At 38.8% G+C, this 18,580-nt stretch overlaps 1 protein-coding gene across 10 annotated transcripts in view; it reads right to left on the bottom strand.

The window, feature by feature from the left end:
* LOC134742269 (disintegrin and metalloproteinase domain-containing protein 11) overlaps positions 1-18,580 on the bottom strand; it is a 784,213-nt gene that overhangs the window by 43,166 nt on the left and 722,467 nt on the right. For all 10 annotated transcript variants that reach the window (XM_063675307.1, XM_063675303.1, XM_063675305.1 and 7 more), the window contains one exon: positions 12,006-12,178. In XM_063675307.1, the coding sequence (XP_063531377.1) occupies positions 12,006-12,178 (173 nt within the window). The remainder of the gene's footprint in view (positions 1-12,005; positions 12,179-18,580) is intronic.

Genomic DNA, 18,580 nt, shown 5'->3' with positions numbered 1-18,580 from the left:
ACTTGAATTAAAGTACATGTAGTGAGCTGCGAAATTGCATGGAGAAATAATGAATGAATTCAATGATATAGTCACCATGCACTTTTGCGGCTGATGGTACAACTGCCTACGCGCGAACTTATGAGGTTAATGTTGTAATTTCCCTACACTCGGCGACAGACAGAAAGAGGTGGCGGCAAATTGTCCATGAGAAGCTATTCCCTAGTGACCACGACCCTAAGCGATGAGGAGACCGATGCAATGAGGGAGGGAGGTTGTAATAATAAAATTTAACTTTCAAGAAGCTACCTCGCAGCGGATGCAGGTTATGCAGTCAATATATTTACCCAACATGTGAGCGAGCTTTATTACTCGAAGCAGACAAGCTCACACACACTTAAATTACGCGATAACTTTAGACAGCGGAACGCAGAATTGACGGCAAATGAACTAACTGCGTACGATACGGTAACGAAGCAAACAATTTTGAACTTGCACAGCGCATAATTTGAGAGCAGTATGGCCTATACGAAAACTAGAACTCTTATCGAGAGTTAAATTCTTCTTAAATTAACTTTTCCTTTTATAGTAGTAGTTTTGTAGTCTTAATTATTCAAATTTAAATAAAATAGGTGTAATATTCTTTTCTCAAACATGCTATGTAATATTGATATTACGTTCTTTATATTAGGCTGGGAAGTATCACGTTTCAGGCGCGGCTAGACGAGAGGTCTGTAATGAAATTTCATACAAAGTTGCAGGCCTAGGCCGGGAAGTGGCTTTTTTTAATTTCTATTTCACATATAATTATGGCACAGCATCATGGCATTCAGCCATTTTTTTTTTGAACCTGACGGGCTCTATGGCACTATGGCCATTCGAGCGGTAGGACTGTGTGGGGGATGGTAGCCTGGGGAAAATCCTGGACCCTTCCGCATCACACGAGACGGTTTTGCTACGCTGGAAGCTGGAATACTCCTAGTTTAAAAAAAAAACGATATTTGATTGATATATATAGTTGGTCAAGCAAATCTTGTTAGTAAATAAGAACAAAAAAAACTATACTCATCCTTTTCTTTTGGGTGTTAGTACTAGTGTAAGACAAAGATAGTATGATTCTCTCTGTCTATGTTTGTAATAAGACAGTCCTTTGACAAACTATATACCTATATTAAACGTTTGAGAAAAGCACTATACATACATCGGCGTGAAAACGGGTTGTCGGCCTCATAACTATCCGGCCTCACTACGTTCGGCCGTATATTCTATTCGGCCGGCAACCCCTTCCTTCCCGGCCTCTGTAGTAATGTACTATTATTGTCAACTGCATTCTAGGAGCCCAAGTCACAGGCATAGCCTAGTTTGGGATCCACTGTATCCATGTGTCTGTAAAATTGTTTTCTATTGTCAATAAATTATTCTTATTCTTATTCTTATTATTCTTAATTTCTCTCCTTTGAAAGTGTTATTATGATTATCTCTACTATCCCTACTAAAAATCGAATCAAATTGCACAAACCTTGTGAACCTTACTATTACTTATGTACCACCAAATGTAAACCATGGATGCAATAAATAAATTATGAATAATTCAGGGAGGAAAATACGGACCACGTTTGTATGAAAAAGCGGTCACATGACTTAGTCCCCGTTCTTATTACCCACCTATATATAGGTATACCTCAGTAAATCATTCTACTTATTTAATATTGTCTTCGGTTACCGCGATAGTTACTCATGAAATAAAACTATCCCCCGTAGTCACCCGTTGACCACGAACGCTGTAAAGAGTTCGAAACGTCGGGATGTATTATAAATTCAATATACGCGATATAATCCGTTTTCATAGTTTTATTTCATTCTACTTATTTGTTAACATACTGTTTCAGAGCTGTTTACATACACGCTAACTATTACATTGTTAACGTGTTGCGAACAAGTGTCTCGGTAGCACATATTGTCGTCGTCGCGGTTATTTAGAATATCTGTCGTACAGTTACCTCTGTTAATTAGGCGAAAGTTCCAAAATAGAGTTGGACAAAGTTAAAGCTAATTAATGTAAAATTTCTATGAAATTCACACGGTATTTGAATAAATGAATGAAATTATTTAATCCAGAAAATATTTCCATATGAGGTTAAAACATTTAAAACGAATTACATAATAATATATAATTAACAAGTTTGGGAACAAATCAAATTATTTTATTAAATATTTTGATTTGTGTTTTTTTAAGTAGTCACACTACTATATATAAATTAAAAACTGTAATAGATGTCAAATATTAAAGAAAAAGTGACGAAGCCCTCCAGTGGTGAAGGCCGGATTCGAACCGGCGTCTTTAGCTATCGCGGCTAACGCCATGAACCCCTAGGCCACCCCGCCACGGCGGTGCACGTCCGAATTTCTCGATTACATGCCATCTTAGTACAGACAGAGAGTAGTAGTAAAGACGCTTAGTCTTACTAAGATGGCATGTAATCGAGAAATTCGGACGTGCACCGCCGTGGCGGGGTGGCCTAGAGGTTCATGGCGTTAGCCGCGATAGCTAAAGACGCCGGTTCGAATCCGGCCTTCACCACTGGATGGCTCCTCACAAATCCTCACAAAAATACAAAAAACAGTTTAACACCTACAACTACGTTGAACTAACGTTCGCTAGTTTGACGGAGGTAACAGCGCCATCTACCGGGACATTGGGTAAACCAGTTCCACGCAGTTTTGTACACACGGCCTCACTTTTAGGGTTCCGTACCTCAAAAGGAAAAACGGAACCCTTATAGGATCACTCGTGCGTCTGTCTGTCTGTCCGTCTGTCACAGCCTATTTTCTCCGAAACTACTGGACCAATTAAGTTGAAATTTGGTACACATATGTAAGTTTGTGACCCAAATACGGACATGTAACGTAAACAAATTTCTTTTAATAATAGGGGCCACTTTTGGGGGGTAAATGAGAAAATTAAAAAAAATAGTTTTTCAAACTATATCGTGTTACATATCAAATGAAAGAGCTCATTGTGAGCATCTCAAATATATTTTTTTTAATAATTTTAGGATTAACAACTTAGAAGTTATTCAAGAAAATAGGCAAAAAATGACCATTCCGCCCCCTTTATCTCCGAAACTACTGGGTCTAAAATTTTGAAAAAAATACACTAAATAGATCTTTACCTATAGATTACAGAAAAGTCTATTAGAAATGTGCAGTCAAGCGTGAGTCGGACTTAATTACTCAGTTTTTGATCCGACCCCTACGGGTTTTTTAGAAATTTCACTCACGTTTCACATAAAAAATACATTGTTTAAATTGTGTAATGTACGGAACCCTTGGAACGCGAGTCCGACTCGCACTAAAGGTAGCTTAGACACCAGCTCATCATTATCATGATTATCACATGATCAAATAGGTGAAGGCTGGTTTAGTACATTTAGCCATGTCTAGAAAGGCGGCTTACATTTTAACGCACTTTAAGTCGGTAGGTACTTTTTCATTTCTCTGCTACCTATTATCGGAGTTTCTCGTGCTCCAACTTTCTTTCAAGGCTTCCCCCCAACTTCACAAATAGGCCTCTGTCAAGTGCTATGTCTGGCAACTCTTACAAGAAGGAGTCCAGGGGGCATTGCCAAGATAACAATCGTACATTGAGAAACTCCAAACGATGACATGATAATGAAGATTCACGTGACTATTTCCATACATTATTTGGCTTGGCTAAGCCCCCCAGTTCATTGCTAACTATAACAACAGCTTTTAATTACTACAATACAAATTACTACCAAAATCAGATACGGAAAATGTGGACGTCATAAAATACCCAATCGACTGCGAATCTCGTACAAAATTTCATTAGAAAACTGGCCAAGTGCGAGTCGGACTCGCGCACCGTACTTTTTAGTATTTGTTGTTATAGCGGTAACAGAAATACATCATCTGTGAAAATTTCAACTGTCTATCACGGTTCATGAGATACAGCCTGGTGACAGACAGACGGACAGCGGAGTCTTAGTAATAGGGTCCCGTTTTTACCCTTTGGGTACGAAACCCTAAAAAGTACCTACAATTTCGAAAGCTTTTGGTTCTCCCCTTTAACTTTCAAGGTCACTGGATGCAAACACGCGTGTTACTCGGTTGTGACAACAACGTCACATCAAATAAAAGCACACGCGAAATAAAGCAACAAAGGGGCGTGAGCGCATGAAGAATGGTCGAAGTTTACGACAAGTCATTGTGGTGATGTCACGGTTGGGACGGGGGCGGAAGCTCTTGCTTAGCATGTGCAGAAATAGATACTAAGAGGGTAATGTTTTTAAGAGGGGGAAAACGCGTAATTCTAGTTTTTGTATTGAATTGTTACTCGTCATAATCAAAACCAAATGCCACGAAAAAAAATCACACGATATACGCTATATTTGCCAGGGACTCCATTCCTTCATCTAGGAGCACCGCCTGCACCGCCTTTACTGATCGAGCGGGATGAAGATCCTCGAAAATTAGATAACAACATGTCTAAAGCTCTTAAACGACTTAATAATACGTGAGTAACTCGTTAAGAGGGGGAAGAGGAGGGTAAATTTTCAGATTGTCAATTTACACCATTACACACACAAACACAGTTCACGCACCCCTAATGTTTTTTTTTAAAGGTGCTATTTTGAGTGTGAAAGAGTGCATGGAGGACAAGGTTACGGAAGGCAAAACAAACAAGGCGCTGATATTCTGGATTTTGCGATAACTTACGATATGGCATTAATTAACACGTTCTTTGCTAAGCCAGATAAGCATAAAATAACATACTCCAGCGGCGGTTTAAGCACTCAAATCGATTACATCCTAGCTGACCGTAGCAAGCTACGCACTTTCAAAGATTGCAAGGTTATACCCGGAGAGCCCCCCACAACGCAGCATCGAATACTAGTCGCTGACTTCTCCATACCAAAACCCGTTAAATCTTACAAAGAAGCAACACCCAAAATACGCTGGCACAAACTTATCTCAGCGGAAGGTGACCACCTGATTGAGAACATCAAGATCTATCTAGCAGAAAGACCACCAACAGATGACACCGCAGATGTTATGTGGAACGGATTCCATGCTTATTGCAAACAACAGGCATCTGAACTGCTAGGGATCTCCAAAGGCCCATTAAAAAACAACAAAGCTGCTAAGTGGTGGCAATCAGAGGTCAAAGAAAAAGTAAATATAAAAAAACGTCTCTTCAAAACCTGGCAGTTAAGTGGGAGCGATGAAGATCACGAAAACTACAGGACAGCAAAGAAAGAGGCAAAGCGGGAAGTTGCGTGTGCCAGGGCTCGGGGTGACGAAGATCTGTATGCAAGACTTGAAAAGGCTAAAGACGACAGAGAGCTGTTCCGAATAGCAAGGCAGAGGCACGCAAACTGCATGGATGTTGGAGTCACTAAATATATTAAAAACAGTAACGGTCGACTACTAACCTCCAACAACGACATAAAAGAGAGATGGCGTGAATACTACGCCCAGCTTCTTAATGAAACCTACCCGTTTGAAGAGCCAGCTACGTTACATGCCACAGAGGGACCTATTCTGGCTATCAGGCAAGAAGAAGTACATAATGCTATAAGGAAGATGGCTAATAACAAAGCGACTGGACCAGATGACATCCCAGCGGAACTTTGGAAGCATCTTGGAGAAAGTGGAGTGATCTTCCTTACTAAACTCTTCAACAGAATACTGCTTGATGGGATACCTAATGGTTGGAGAAAGAGCTATTTAATCCCATTCTTCAAAAACAAAGGTGATATCAGGCTCTGTGAAAACTACCGCGCAATTAAACTCCTATCACACACATTTAAAATATGGGAGAGAGTCATCAACAGCCGACTTTTAAAAATAACCACAGTCTCGGAAAACCAGTGTGGTTTCGTAGCTGGAAAATCAACAACTGATGCGCTGCACAGCCTGAGGATCTTGTTGGAGAAGAGAAGACAAATAAAAAAAGACGTTCATCTGGCATTCATAGACCTCGAAAAAGCATTCGACAGGGTACCACGGGAATTAATATGGCAATCACTACGGTCACAAAACGTGCCAGAATACTACGTAAAAATCGTAACTGACATGTACAGCAACGCCACCACCAAAGTACGATGCCCGGCCGGAATAAGCGATGAATTTGAGGTAGCAGTAGGTGTACACCAAGGGTCAGCGTTGAGCCCACTGCTTTTCAATCTCGTAATGGAGCACCTCACAGCAAAAATTCAGAAGGAGCCACCCTGGGACCTACTTTATGCGGACGATGTGGTCCTAATAAGAGATGGCCACGTTGAATTCGAGGAATCGCTTGAACGCTGGAGAACTGCACTAGAATCCGCTGGACTTAAAATTAGTCGAAACAAAACCGAGTACATGCAGTGCTCCTATTCGGTAGCCAACCAACACCAAACTGTCAGTTTACAGGACCAGCCACTAAGCAAAGTCGACCATTTTAAATACCTGGGATCTGTTGTTTCAAACGACGGAACAATCGACGCTGATATAACCCACCGAATTAACACTGGCTGGATGAAGTGGCGAGAATTATCGAGCGTACTATGTGACAACAGAATGCCAGTGCGCATAAAGGGAAAAATATATAAAACGGCTGTGCGCCCCGCCCTTACATACGGTGCTGAATGCTGGCCAGTGAAAAAAGTCCATACCACTAAAGTGCATACGACGGAGATGAAGATGCTGAGATGGGCGGGAGGTGTCACCTTGTTAGACAGGGTCAAAAATGAGTTCATCCGTGGCAGTTTTAAAGTCAGACCCATTGAGGAGAAACTCGCTGAAACCCGTCTAAGGTGGTATGGACACGTAATGAGGAGACCCGAGGATCATATGACCAGAAAGGTCCTCAGTATAAACACCGGTCCGAAGAATCCCGGTAGACCCCTTCAAACTTGGATGTCTGTCATCAACAATGACCTAAAGAAAGCCCAAATCAACGACACGACGACCCAGAACCGAAGAGTGTGGCGAAGATTGACGAGGAGAGCCGACCCCAAATGAAATGGGACGTGGCTAGGCAAAGAGAGAGTGCTATTTTGAGTTTGATATTCACCACTTTTGAGGAATTCAAACTGTAAAAGCGTTCCTTTGTAAGAAGACAGAGAAAAAATTACATTTTATCTAACTTTCCATGTCTGTTCTGTTCATATGTCGTATTTAAATGTAATTAATCTGCCTAATTCATTTCATTGTTGACGCCGACTAGCCACAGAAAGATGGCGTGATTGTGGATAATTTATGGATTGTTGATTTTTTCATTTCATTATAATTACTTAAATTGCGCTTATGTTGTACAGAACACAGGGAACAATTTCTGAGTAGGTAAAATGAAAAAACGACACCAAAATAAAAAATTGCCCAATTATCATTATCAATGAAGGTATATAAACTAATATATAAGAATTTTACGATTGACAAAATAAGATAAGAGTTTAACTACATATCCTTTAAATGTTGTGCCAATAAAAATATTTTTTTGTAAATTGTAACCCTAAAGGAAATGTCGATTTCTAGGAAGGTGGCGGCTACTAGTCCAGCTTCGGTTATGCAGCTCATCAGTTGGTAACTAAACTCCAAACATTCAAGGGCGTCGCCAAAGGGGGGGGGGGGGGGGGGGGGGTGACAGCTGCCTCCCCTAGAGAATAAAATTTCTAACTAAATGTATGCCCCTCACCCTACCCTTGGCCATCGGCCATATGAACTGCCCGCCCTTGCCAACATTAACAAACTCTGGACTCCAACTAAATCACAACAAGGGGTCTATTTAAAAGAGTCGACGGAGAAGTTCCCTAACAAGTAGCGACAAACGGGCGAAATGATAACAAAGATACCGAGTTCCAAACTTGCTGTTTGATATAATAGTACCGGGATTACCGGGAATCGCTGATTCAGGTGTCGGCGAAGTTGTCAACGCGGTTTTGATAATAAAAGCGTTTGCTCGGAAAATGTAAAAGATTCTTTAGATAACGATAATTATAATAGTTATGTTAAAATTCATTCATGGTAATACAGTGAATTCAAGGTGAAGGTAATTAAATTAAAATTAAATTAAAATTCATTTATTTCGAGTATCTGATGTGACTCATAAGTACATAATACAAACATTAAACAAAACACAAGCATTAAACAAAACACAAACATTAACCAAAACACAAACATTAAACAAAAAACTACAAAAATTACATTAAGGTAGGTAATATAAAACATATTTAATTTGTAAGTCTTAGTCTCTGATTGCGTTAGCGATATCGCGTTCAAGCGTTCTAAACCTATGAAACAAAATCTAGGTACATTGATATCAGTCACGGTAACAGATCTTATTACCATCGCCAGCATAAACTCTAACAAGAAAACTCCAAAACTCCCTTCCAATATACCCTTAAAGAGACCCCCAATATCTATAAAGCAATACAATACCACTATTTGAAAACGAATCCCAAAAACGCAACCTATAACTCTTCTAGAAGAGAAACGACTAAGCTTAAACATAGGATCATACGGTCCAACCGTCTCTCGATTTCTTCAGGTTGCAGAGCGCAAGATCCATCACAACATAAACCTTATTGACACTTGCGTAAGGTTCAATTTACAACGTGAAGTTTGTTGTCCTGATGGAACACATACGTTGAGAAGAAAAATGTTGTATGCGGATAACTATATCCATGTTTATTGGTCGTTTATCCTTCGAAGTTTGGAAATCGTAAACGTAGAGTTCAGACGGGGGGTTAATCAGATTGCGCCGTTTATTTGCTGACTACAACGGATCGCAGCTCAACTCTTGTTTGTATTTAAAGTTACACGTGTTTGAATACATCTCAATACTGCAGGCTGCATGCGGGGTTATATTTGCAAGTCTAATTAAGCGGTTAACGAGTCAGATACGGGATTTAATTTACACTAGAGTCCGATTTTGTAGCTTTTCGGCGAAGGAAAACATATTAAGGACAACATAACATATAGTAGTAGTAGTAAACTCTATTGTACAAAAATACATATTATAAAAATTACATGGTAATAATAAAACAATATTTATATTGAGAGACTAATATCAACACGGTCTATAATCTTTAAACTAGCACTAGCACCTACCCCAACTCATATAACTAGGTTCTAAGCAGCAACATAGACCCTGGCCTTCCTTAGGATGTAGTAAATGGTAGAGGCATAAGGAGGAGAAGTAGTTATAATGCTTTTGAAATGTCATGCTTTAGGATATGATACGGCGCTCAATCCCAACCTTGATCTCTAAAACCGTCATAAAAGTCGGTCTGAAGAGTCGTATTGACTTGTTTTGTGTCGCACTGACGCGCAAAATTCACGGATATCTGAACATGTAATAAATATATATAGTGTTTTGTTTCAAAGTGGGAGTTAAAACAGTCTGTAAAATTACAGCTATAAAGACATAGTATCTTAATATCCAACGTTTGGCAACGTATTGTTATCTCAAACGTGACTTTATAGTCGCCAATTTAAAAGACAATCTCGAATTAACATGAGTTACATTTTACGAGATTCAACCCATAACTTTTCATGGCAGCAATCTAGTAGTTGGAACGTGAGACACTCGTAGAAAAACAGAAGAATTCATTGTCACATTTATATATGGATTTGTCACACAAAAAATGTCTCCGGATTATCCGTAAAGTTTTCGTATCGACTCGCTCCGGGTCGCGAGATGGATGCGACATGAACACGCCCATTCGGACCCTCACAATACTACGACAGCGCATCTATCAGGGCAAAGTTATTATTACCGATCGCGTATATAATAAGCGCATTGTTTAGAAGAACCAGTATAAGGACGATTTTTCACCTCGCACTAAATAGTGCGACGGATCTCAATGTCAGATTTTCAATGGTTTCCTTAAGTTGATTCACTCAGTTAGCAATAGGAATACTCGTAACAGCCCAAGGTCAGGTGCCTCAGCCCGATATCGACTAATAATTCTAAATTATAACGCCACTTCCCCTCAGTGTCGGAAGCTTTTATCGACGTCACATATCTAACTCCGAATTTGCGAAAATTAGTGCGATAAGCGTCCTAACAGCGCAGATACACGATAAATTTTCCCAATTCCCTGCCCAAAGTTTCAAATCATCTAACATCGAAAAGTCGACCTTAATTTACAACTCCCTCAGTTCAATTTGCAGATGCATCCGCTTCATAATTTGTGGAACTGGCAAAGCTCCTTTCATCTGGCAAGCAGATTCGTTTATCGCCCGAATTAAACTCTACTCGTTTCGTTTTCGAGATTAATTTCGAGCTGTTTAGCGCGAGCTTGGTTCTTGTCTATCTCGCAATTTCTTTGCCTCAAAGTGAAAAGGGTTTCGTAAGCAGATTCGGGGTATAAGGTGTTCAGCGTTAAATAAATTCACGGGCATAACGCAATTTGTTCAAAAGATTTTTTCCGCCCGAATGGATAGTGGTTAGATCGTCTAGCGTTTAAGGTGCGGATCAGAGGATAAATTAAATAAAGCGAAGGAATGATAATATGTCAACGTCGATTATCGTCAGCGACTTTTTCTCCTGCGGTGGAGACAAATTGTGACAGCTGTCAAAACTTGTTTGGTGTTGGAAGACAGAGAGACTTTTTATCTGTCGGGATTCATAATATAAATAATGTAAGGATACTCTTTAAGGACTTGTAGGTATCAAGTTTAAGCACTGTTGTACTCGGTTCAGATGCCACTTGTATTTAAAGTAATTTTCCAACCGACGAGTTGTGAAAGTTTCCGAATAACTCTATCAGCACAACGTCATAATCGCAGGGAAAAGATTATAAACTCGATTATGATATTTCCTCGTAAGCGCGCCTTCTTCAAGTTTCCTTCAATAACCTCGACATGCGTACATACAAGTAGTACCCCAGTTTACGGAGTTTGAAGAATTTCCAATAGGAATGAAATTGTTTGTTCTGAACTTGAAATACGAATCAAACGTAATTAATTTTAGTTAGAAACAATTGAGGTACTCCTATTAACAGGGAGTAAATTAATTAGAAGAGCCCATGACTCTTCGAAAGTTACTTTTGGTGTGTTTTTAAATAAAACAAGTATACTATTAAATCACATTTAGAAACGGGTCTATCGCGAATTTATTTTGTTACCTTTATTTACCGACGTTTCGACACAGGTTTCACTGGTCGTGGTCGCGGCTAACTGACGTCCCAGCTGCGTGGGCTAGCTAGTTAGCCGCGACCACGACCAGTGAAACCTGTGTCGAAACGTCGGTAAATAAAGGTAACAAAATAAATTCGCGATAGACCCGTTTCTAAATGTGATTTAATATGTGTTTAAACCGCGAAAGTTTTAAATGTTACAAGTATACTAGTTGTGACACGTGATATAGACACGTTTCTGTGTACCTATTTAATTGTGTACTTTGTACTCGCGTAATAAGTTCCTGTTAGCTATTGAGCGTGAGATATAAAGATAAGATTCGTGCTTCTATATAAAGATACGTTTAATAAAAAATGGAAACTATAGATCTAAACTGTAACAATATTTTTTGTATGACCGTGCGTTTCATATTTCAATAAATAAATAAATATAGCCGCTGAACTTGAGTAAGATGTGCATGATGTGTCACTTGAGTTGAAATAATCAAATACTCCTAATCATTTATTTCCAAGCTCAACTTACATACCTTGAAGACTAATAAAAAGCTAAAGCTAAAAACATCACTTTGATGACACGGTCGTTTTCTGTTGCGTCATCAGCTTAGGTGCAGGATCCCAGGTGGCCTTCGATCAGAAGTTCGTACTCGCGATGGTATCCTACAGGGGTCGCAGCACGCGCACCATAAACTATCTACAGTACACGTAGTGGCGTGTTTATGCCCTTTGTGGAATAAACGAACGGTACTAAAGTCAGTGGTGTCCTTCTCAATCATAAACAGCTTCCTCGAAGTAGCCATAGCATCCGTAATATCCTACTTACGATCTACGTCCTTTATTAAATATACCAACGATGGATCTATTATAAAGTAAACTTACGTGAGAAGCTGCGTGGTGTCCTTCTCAATCTTGAAGAGCTTTCTCGACGTGTAGTCGTTGAACTTAAGTATGGCGCGTGTGATGTCCTGCTTGCGCTCTATGTCCGCCTGGTCACCACCCTGCCACGACTCGATGTAGACCAGGGACACCCGCGTGTTTAGTGTACGGAAATACTGGGGAAGAAAAAAGATACAATATTAGCATGTGCTATCAAAATTCATCACCCGATTTGACCAAAAATAATAATGTACCTGATATAATTATTCCTGGAAATGTGACTATAACTCCACTACTATGTGTACTGTATGTATGTATGTATGTGTGTGTTATGTGACTGTGTGTTCTCCAATTCTCCTTCAATTGCTCAAAGGTTAACTGGAAGAGATCCCTGAAAGGAATAAGTTCGCCTTTGTACAAATGATGCGTTTTTCTCTTGTTTTATGTTTCTTTTTGTACAATAAAGAGTTTTACTAATACTATATTCTGTGTAAGTAATGTTCTTATTTAAGTGTGATCCTATTAAATAAAAATTATGTGTTGACATGTAGAATACTTTTGATTGATTGATTGATATAACAGAGCAAGGGTGTGCTCGACCAATAAACGCATTTCATAAAATACAGAACTGTTGTGCAATTAGGCAGTCTCCGTGCTCGAGGATTTAAATATTTCATCATTTCATTACATTTGCCATTAAACGCAAGAAGCAAGTAGCGAATGTATGTCAATCAAGGCCAGCTACACATACCTGTATACTTGTATTGACCTTACATCCTTAAATCAGAATCAAAAAAGGGGATAAACATCTAAATCAGCAAGAAGATCAGATCGGAAGATCAGCGCTGGAAGTCGCCAGCAACATGCTGAGGTGAGACCATTTCGTGGCACTTTTTCTTTATTTATGTTTCTCTGTTCTGTATAACTTTCTATTTGTGTGTGCTAACGAATAAATTATTTCTATTCTATTCTATTCTATTCTAAATCTGAAAAACCTATTCCTGAGAACTCGCAGGCTCTAGTTTTTACGATACTTATGAATCACAAAGAGAATGTGAAATGAAGGAAACGGTAAAAAAATTAAAAGAATTAGAACCAAAACATTCCACGACGGTGTTTACCTAATAAATTAGGCGCATTATAAAATACGTTTTAAAGTTAAGAGTTCATTCAAGTCAAGATCGTAATTGATATTCTGGCTCCAAGTGAATATACTTGACATGCTTTGCGTCATTTGCGTCGCTGTCGACAATATAATTTCTTCAAGTAGCTCTCACGTTTTGTTCTCCATTTCTTTGATCCCGCTACCTTTTATAATTCATTATTCTCATTAGAATCCCTTTGATGTAGAGAATAATGTACACCTCGATTACCTACACATTTTAACGACATTGGCACAAAACTTTCTCAGATAACGGGCGAGTTCTGACAGGCAACCCATAATCATACGGAGATAATGTAGAAAGTTTAGCACATGTTCGGAACATCTCTAGTCAAATAAGTTGCAGCGTGTGGCATTATAGTCTTTATTGTGATTATAGAAGCAGCTATAAACGACCGACATGGATGTTTTAAGACTATTAAAGGATTGCGCTGCGGCAGCGGTGCCCGCATCAAAAGTTTATCCAAGTTTTTGGTACACATATTATTATATTGTGACTTATCTTCGAAGATCTGGATTTAAAGCATAATACGTTATTGAAGTTTGAAAATATTGCAAATTTGTTTTTTTTTTACCGTGCATTGAAATTCTTGGAATTTAGAACAACATTATTTAAGTTAAATAATCGATCGAGATTAATTCTACCAAAAAAATATCCCGTAATGTTAACGTTGACGTTAAAGAGAAAATATAAACATGCCTAATTTTTCTTTTTCTTTTATATTTCAAACAATCACAAACATTGAAGAAAAATTTATAATTATAACGTACTTGTCATGATTACGAAACTATGTTATAATAAATTAATTACTACCTATACAAGAGTCACAGCTGTTCGGGTTCTAATGTATAACGTTTGTGTTTTCCTCTTAAATATATAAGAAACTAAAGGCCGTCTAGGTCGGAAATTAAGTGTACGGCGCTGGTAGAATTTTTATGTAGGGCATATTTTTGGCTTATTTTCTGGAAAAATAACTAATGAACTTTTGGGAGAACCAAGCCTTGATATCTTTATTGAATGGACATGATAATTGATCGCATTATAATAATATCTTCGTCATACTTACATTCAATAAAGTAGATTTTCTATGACATAAATTTGATTTAACGAGATCCATAAATATACGACTTCTCGTATAAAATAGTCTCAAATTTACAATTGAAGGGCTTGGGTTTGGGCTGGCTGGGGACTTTACATACACCTTTGAATCTCTTTGACGATGTATGCAGGTTTCCTCTCGATGTTTTCTTTACTGAAAATACATTTTAATACAACTTCATCTTATACGACAACATTTAACATTTAATCCAACCTCATTCATCCAGAATTAACGCGGTTAATAGAAACCAACTTAACACCATAAAAACTCAACTCTATCCTTATTCTTGCCTACAAGCCACCCCTAAATAGTTCCATCTAACACATTTTATAATACTTATTTCAAAAAAGCGACTTCTTTCCGTTACTCTTCCATGTATTAAGGATATAGTTCCAGATAAACTACAGAGGTGGCAAAAGAATGCACAGTATTCGAGAAACGGAACACGCGAGCTCGGCATTAGTCGACAATTCATAGACCAGAGACGGAAGGCCTTTGCAAAGATATCTTTCTTTCCCTGGGGTCCCAAGGGACTGAGGATTGTGAATAGCCTCCTTTTTAGGGCAACTTCCTTCATCTATTATAGTCTTCCCTACTTCCCTCAAGTAACAAAATAATAACTCATGAAATATATGATAAATATTATCCAGGACTATATTGTATATTTCACGTTCTAAGATTTCATATTCATAATTTAAATAACAAAAGCAGAACAAATAAAGTTAAAACTAATAACAAAAATTATGCTTAATAACTTTAAAACCTATCTCTTGCCTAATAACACGCCGTCTGTCTGTCTGTCACCAGGCTGTATCTCATGAACCGTGATGCGACCTGGGCTGCGGAACGTGAGCGAGTATTCAAACTCCAAAAAAGAGCATTGCGCATCATCGCTGGTGTTAGTTGGGATCATCCTGCAAAGGATTTGTTCATAAAATACAACATACTAACCGTACCTAGTCTTTACATCTTGGAAATGGCTAAGTATGTTAGAAGTAATATTAACCGCTTCCATACCAACGCTGATGCGCACGGCTCCATCACGCGACGGCGACATGACCTGAGCTTGCCACACACACGACTGGCTAAAACTAAAAAATGCCTTAACTTCATTGGTCCAAAGATTTATAATAAGATCCCTCCGGCAATAAAGCAGGCCCCGAGTTATGCTTAATTTGTACGGAAAATGAAAACAAAATTAGTCAAAGATGCATTGTACACCATTGACGAATTCTTTTTGTAAATAAGTATTTAGGTTGTAATAGTAATAGTTGTTTAATGTATATTTAATATGTAATGTAATGTGTAATCGTAAACTGATGGACGTATAAAATGTAAAATTTTATGAATAAATAATTGAATTGAATTGAATTGATAGACAGTTGAAATTTTCACAGATGATGTATTTCTGTTGCCGCTATAACAAAAAATACTAAAGAGTACGGTACCCTCGGTGGGCGAGTCCGACTCGCACTTGTCCGGTTTTTTTAGAATATGGAATTTATATGAAAACTGCACAAGTGACGTCACTGTCTAGTCACCTAACTTTTTAGTCCTATACGATTTATTAAATAGAAATTGTGTCAAAAAATTACTACTGTCTATGTTTTTCTAATTCTGGTGCTTTGTTTTGTGCAGGGTGTGAAATAATTTATTTTAAATACATGAAACCCCTATTCCCAAGCTGCTTTCAACTAGAAAAACACTACACGTCTACATCCCTAACCGTAAAATTCACAGCCGGGAGACAAAATGGCTGGTGAATTAGCATGCAATTAGCTTTTGCACCGGAGCTTCGGGTCTGATTAACCATGCGGTTTGAGACAGACACATGATTGCTAGCCTGGCCTGTCATAACATACTGATTCGAAATTCGAACTGTAGAAACAATCCAATTTCACAGTTAAGGGGGCCACTGACTATCAGTTCGCCGGACGATATCGGCCTGTGAGTTGTTCGGAACTGTCAAATTTTTGTTCTAACTGACAGGCCGATATCGTCCGGCGGACTGATAGTCAGTGGTCCCCTTTAGAACAATTTTTTCGCCCCGTTTCATAAAAGTATAAATTTACCATTAAAGGTGAATTCGGGTAGTGTAGCGAAGTAAGTAGGGTAGCGAAAGGGAAAAACCCTAAAAAAGTGGCAGATAGTTCCAAAAAGGGACTTTTGTTACAACGGAATATGAGAGATTTTGTAATGATTTTCGGGATTACCCAATTTCCAAAATTATCCCAAATATCCCAATACACCTTACCTGAAGAAAACTTACGTCCTACTCACTGCACGTGGCAATGTGGGAGCCGCGGTATCACAATGCGGATTAGGGACTAGTGGGTAGTGACCCTGCGTGTGAAGCCGATGGTCCTGGGTTCGAATACCGGTATTCCTGCGTCACGGATGTTTTCTATGTATTTATTTTTCGCCCTCGTATACAATTTAATACCCACCGACGTACATACCAAGAAAACTAGGACAAACTAATTATTTTTGAAATATACCCTAGTTTAATAGAATTGTCGTTTTCATATCTATATTGTAAATTTCATCGAAATCGCTAGAGCCACTTTTGAGAAATTACCAAATATTATATGCAATTATTTGCTGCTACTGTATAAAATATTACTGTGTTTGTCAGTGACCGCTACTTTGACTCGTGTTTATTGAAACGACACAAAATTTAACACATTTAATTTTTATTTATTTTTATTAGCCTACTTTGGTGTCCCACTGCTGCCTGTAGAGCACATGATTGGCGCGACAGTATCTCGCCGCGAGATAGACTACCCGTCTTTTACTAACTGTATGAATTAAAGGGGGACGGGTAGTCTATCTCGCGGCGAGATACTGTCGCGCCTATCATGTGCTGGCCCGGCTGGGCAAAGACCTCCCCTCGTTTTCTCCACTCGACCCTGTCATCGGCATTTTCCCACCATTTGGGGTAGAATGCGTCCAAGTCGTCCCGCCATCTCCTATTACATTTAAGTATTAAAAATGAGGGGGTAAAGTGAATCGTTATTAAAAGTTAAGTTAGTACATTACGTCAAACACTATATAAATACACTAATCTCACAAATCCCCATTTACCACCGTCTGCCTTCATCTAAATTTACATAAAACAATTCATCATGTTCTATTGTTTTAGGTGTGCAAACATCATCCTTACACGTCGAAATAAAATGGTCGTTCGTACTGCCGAGCCGGATTAGAATAAGTCCCCGTTTGTTTGTCCCTAAGTGTCACTGGTGATGTTTTGGGTGAATGTACTTTTTTAAGGTTTCTGTAGTACGGTTTATAAATAATCCACTATAGGAAAAAGAAATTCGAATAAGGGTAAAATAACGTATCAAAAACTTGGTCTATCTGTTAAATTTCGTCTCATTTCTGCTAAGAAATATAGCATGCGACTGTTGATTTTTACTGCGAGTGCTAATTTTGAGTATCGAGCAAGTAATAGATCTTCTTTGATGTTGAGTCTTTGATTTAAATTCTGATAGTAGCGTAGCCATAGCCTTCGAAACCCACAAAGCTTTCCTGTAGCATAATTCAACTCTTCGTGCTAGCAGCAAGCAATAAATTATGTAGATAGATAGAAGATAGATAGATAGAATACTCTATATTGGCACACCTCAGTAAAAGTTACAGCGTAAAGAAAAACAAGACAGAGGCAGACAAGATTTATTTTTATACTACGTCGGTGGCAAACAAGCATACGGCCCGCCTGATGTTAAGTAGTCTCCGTAGCCTATGTACGCCTGCAACTCCAGAGGAGTTACATGCGCGTTGCCGACCCTAACAGTCCTCTCCCTCGTTTAGCTCGTTTACTCACCGGCAGGAACACAACACTATGAGTAGGGTCTAGTGTTAAGAGGCGATCTTATCGCTAAAGAGCGACGGTTTCTTATCGCTAAAGAGAGAGAGCCTACGCTTAACTATAAAATTGCAATGTACGAAGTAAAAAAGACGTAGGAGAAGTTAAAGTTAGGGTTGAAGAATACTTGTCCAAATTTTTAAGCAAACCAGATCTGTATAAAGGAATAGTAAACTGCTACGTATCCTCTCCCATCGGCCGGCACTAAACTTTTTTCATCCCATACGCAGAAGCAATTGTGACCCCGGCCTTAACGCTCATCCCTACGGTTATGTGCTCACTGCAAACCGAGCGCTTACACTATAAACATCATATCTCCCCTTAAAGTATTTCGAAACATCAACCCTATTTCGTTTAAGTTAAAGTTACTTTTTCAGTGAGAGAATTGCGCAAGATATGACTGGGATAGTGAGATGCTCCAATAGAGCCCGACATAGAATCTTGCACG

Source organism: Cydia strobilella, chromosome 6 (assembly GCF_947568885.1).
Source record: "Cydia strobilella chromosome 6, ilCydStro3.1, whole genome shotgun sequence".
NCBI classification, from domain to species: Eukaryota; Metazoa; Arthropoda; class Insecta; order Lepidoptera; family Tortricidae; genus Cydia; species Cydia strobilella.
The sequence above is the reverse complement of the archived record's forward strand: the minus strand, read 5'-3'. Positions and strand labels throughout refer to the sequence as shown.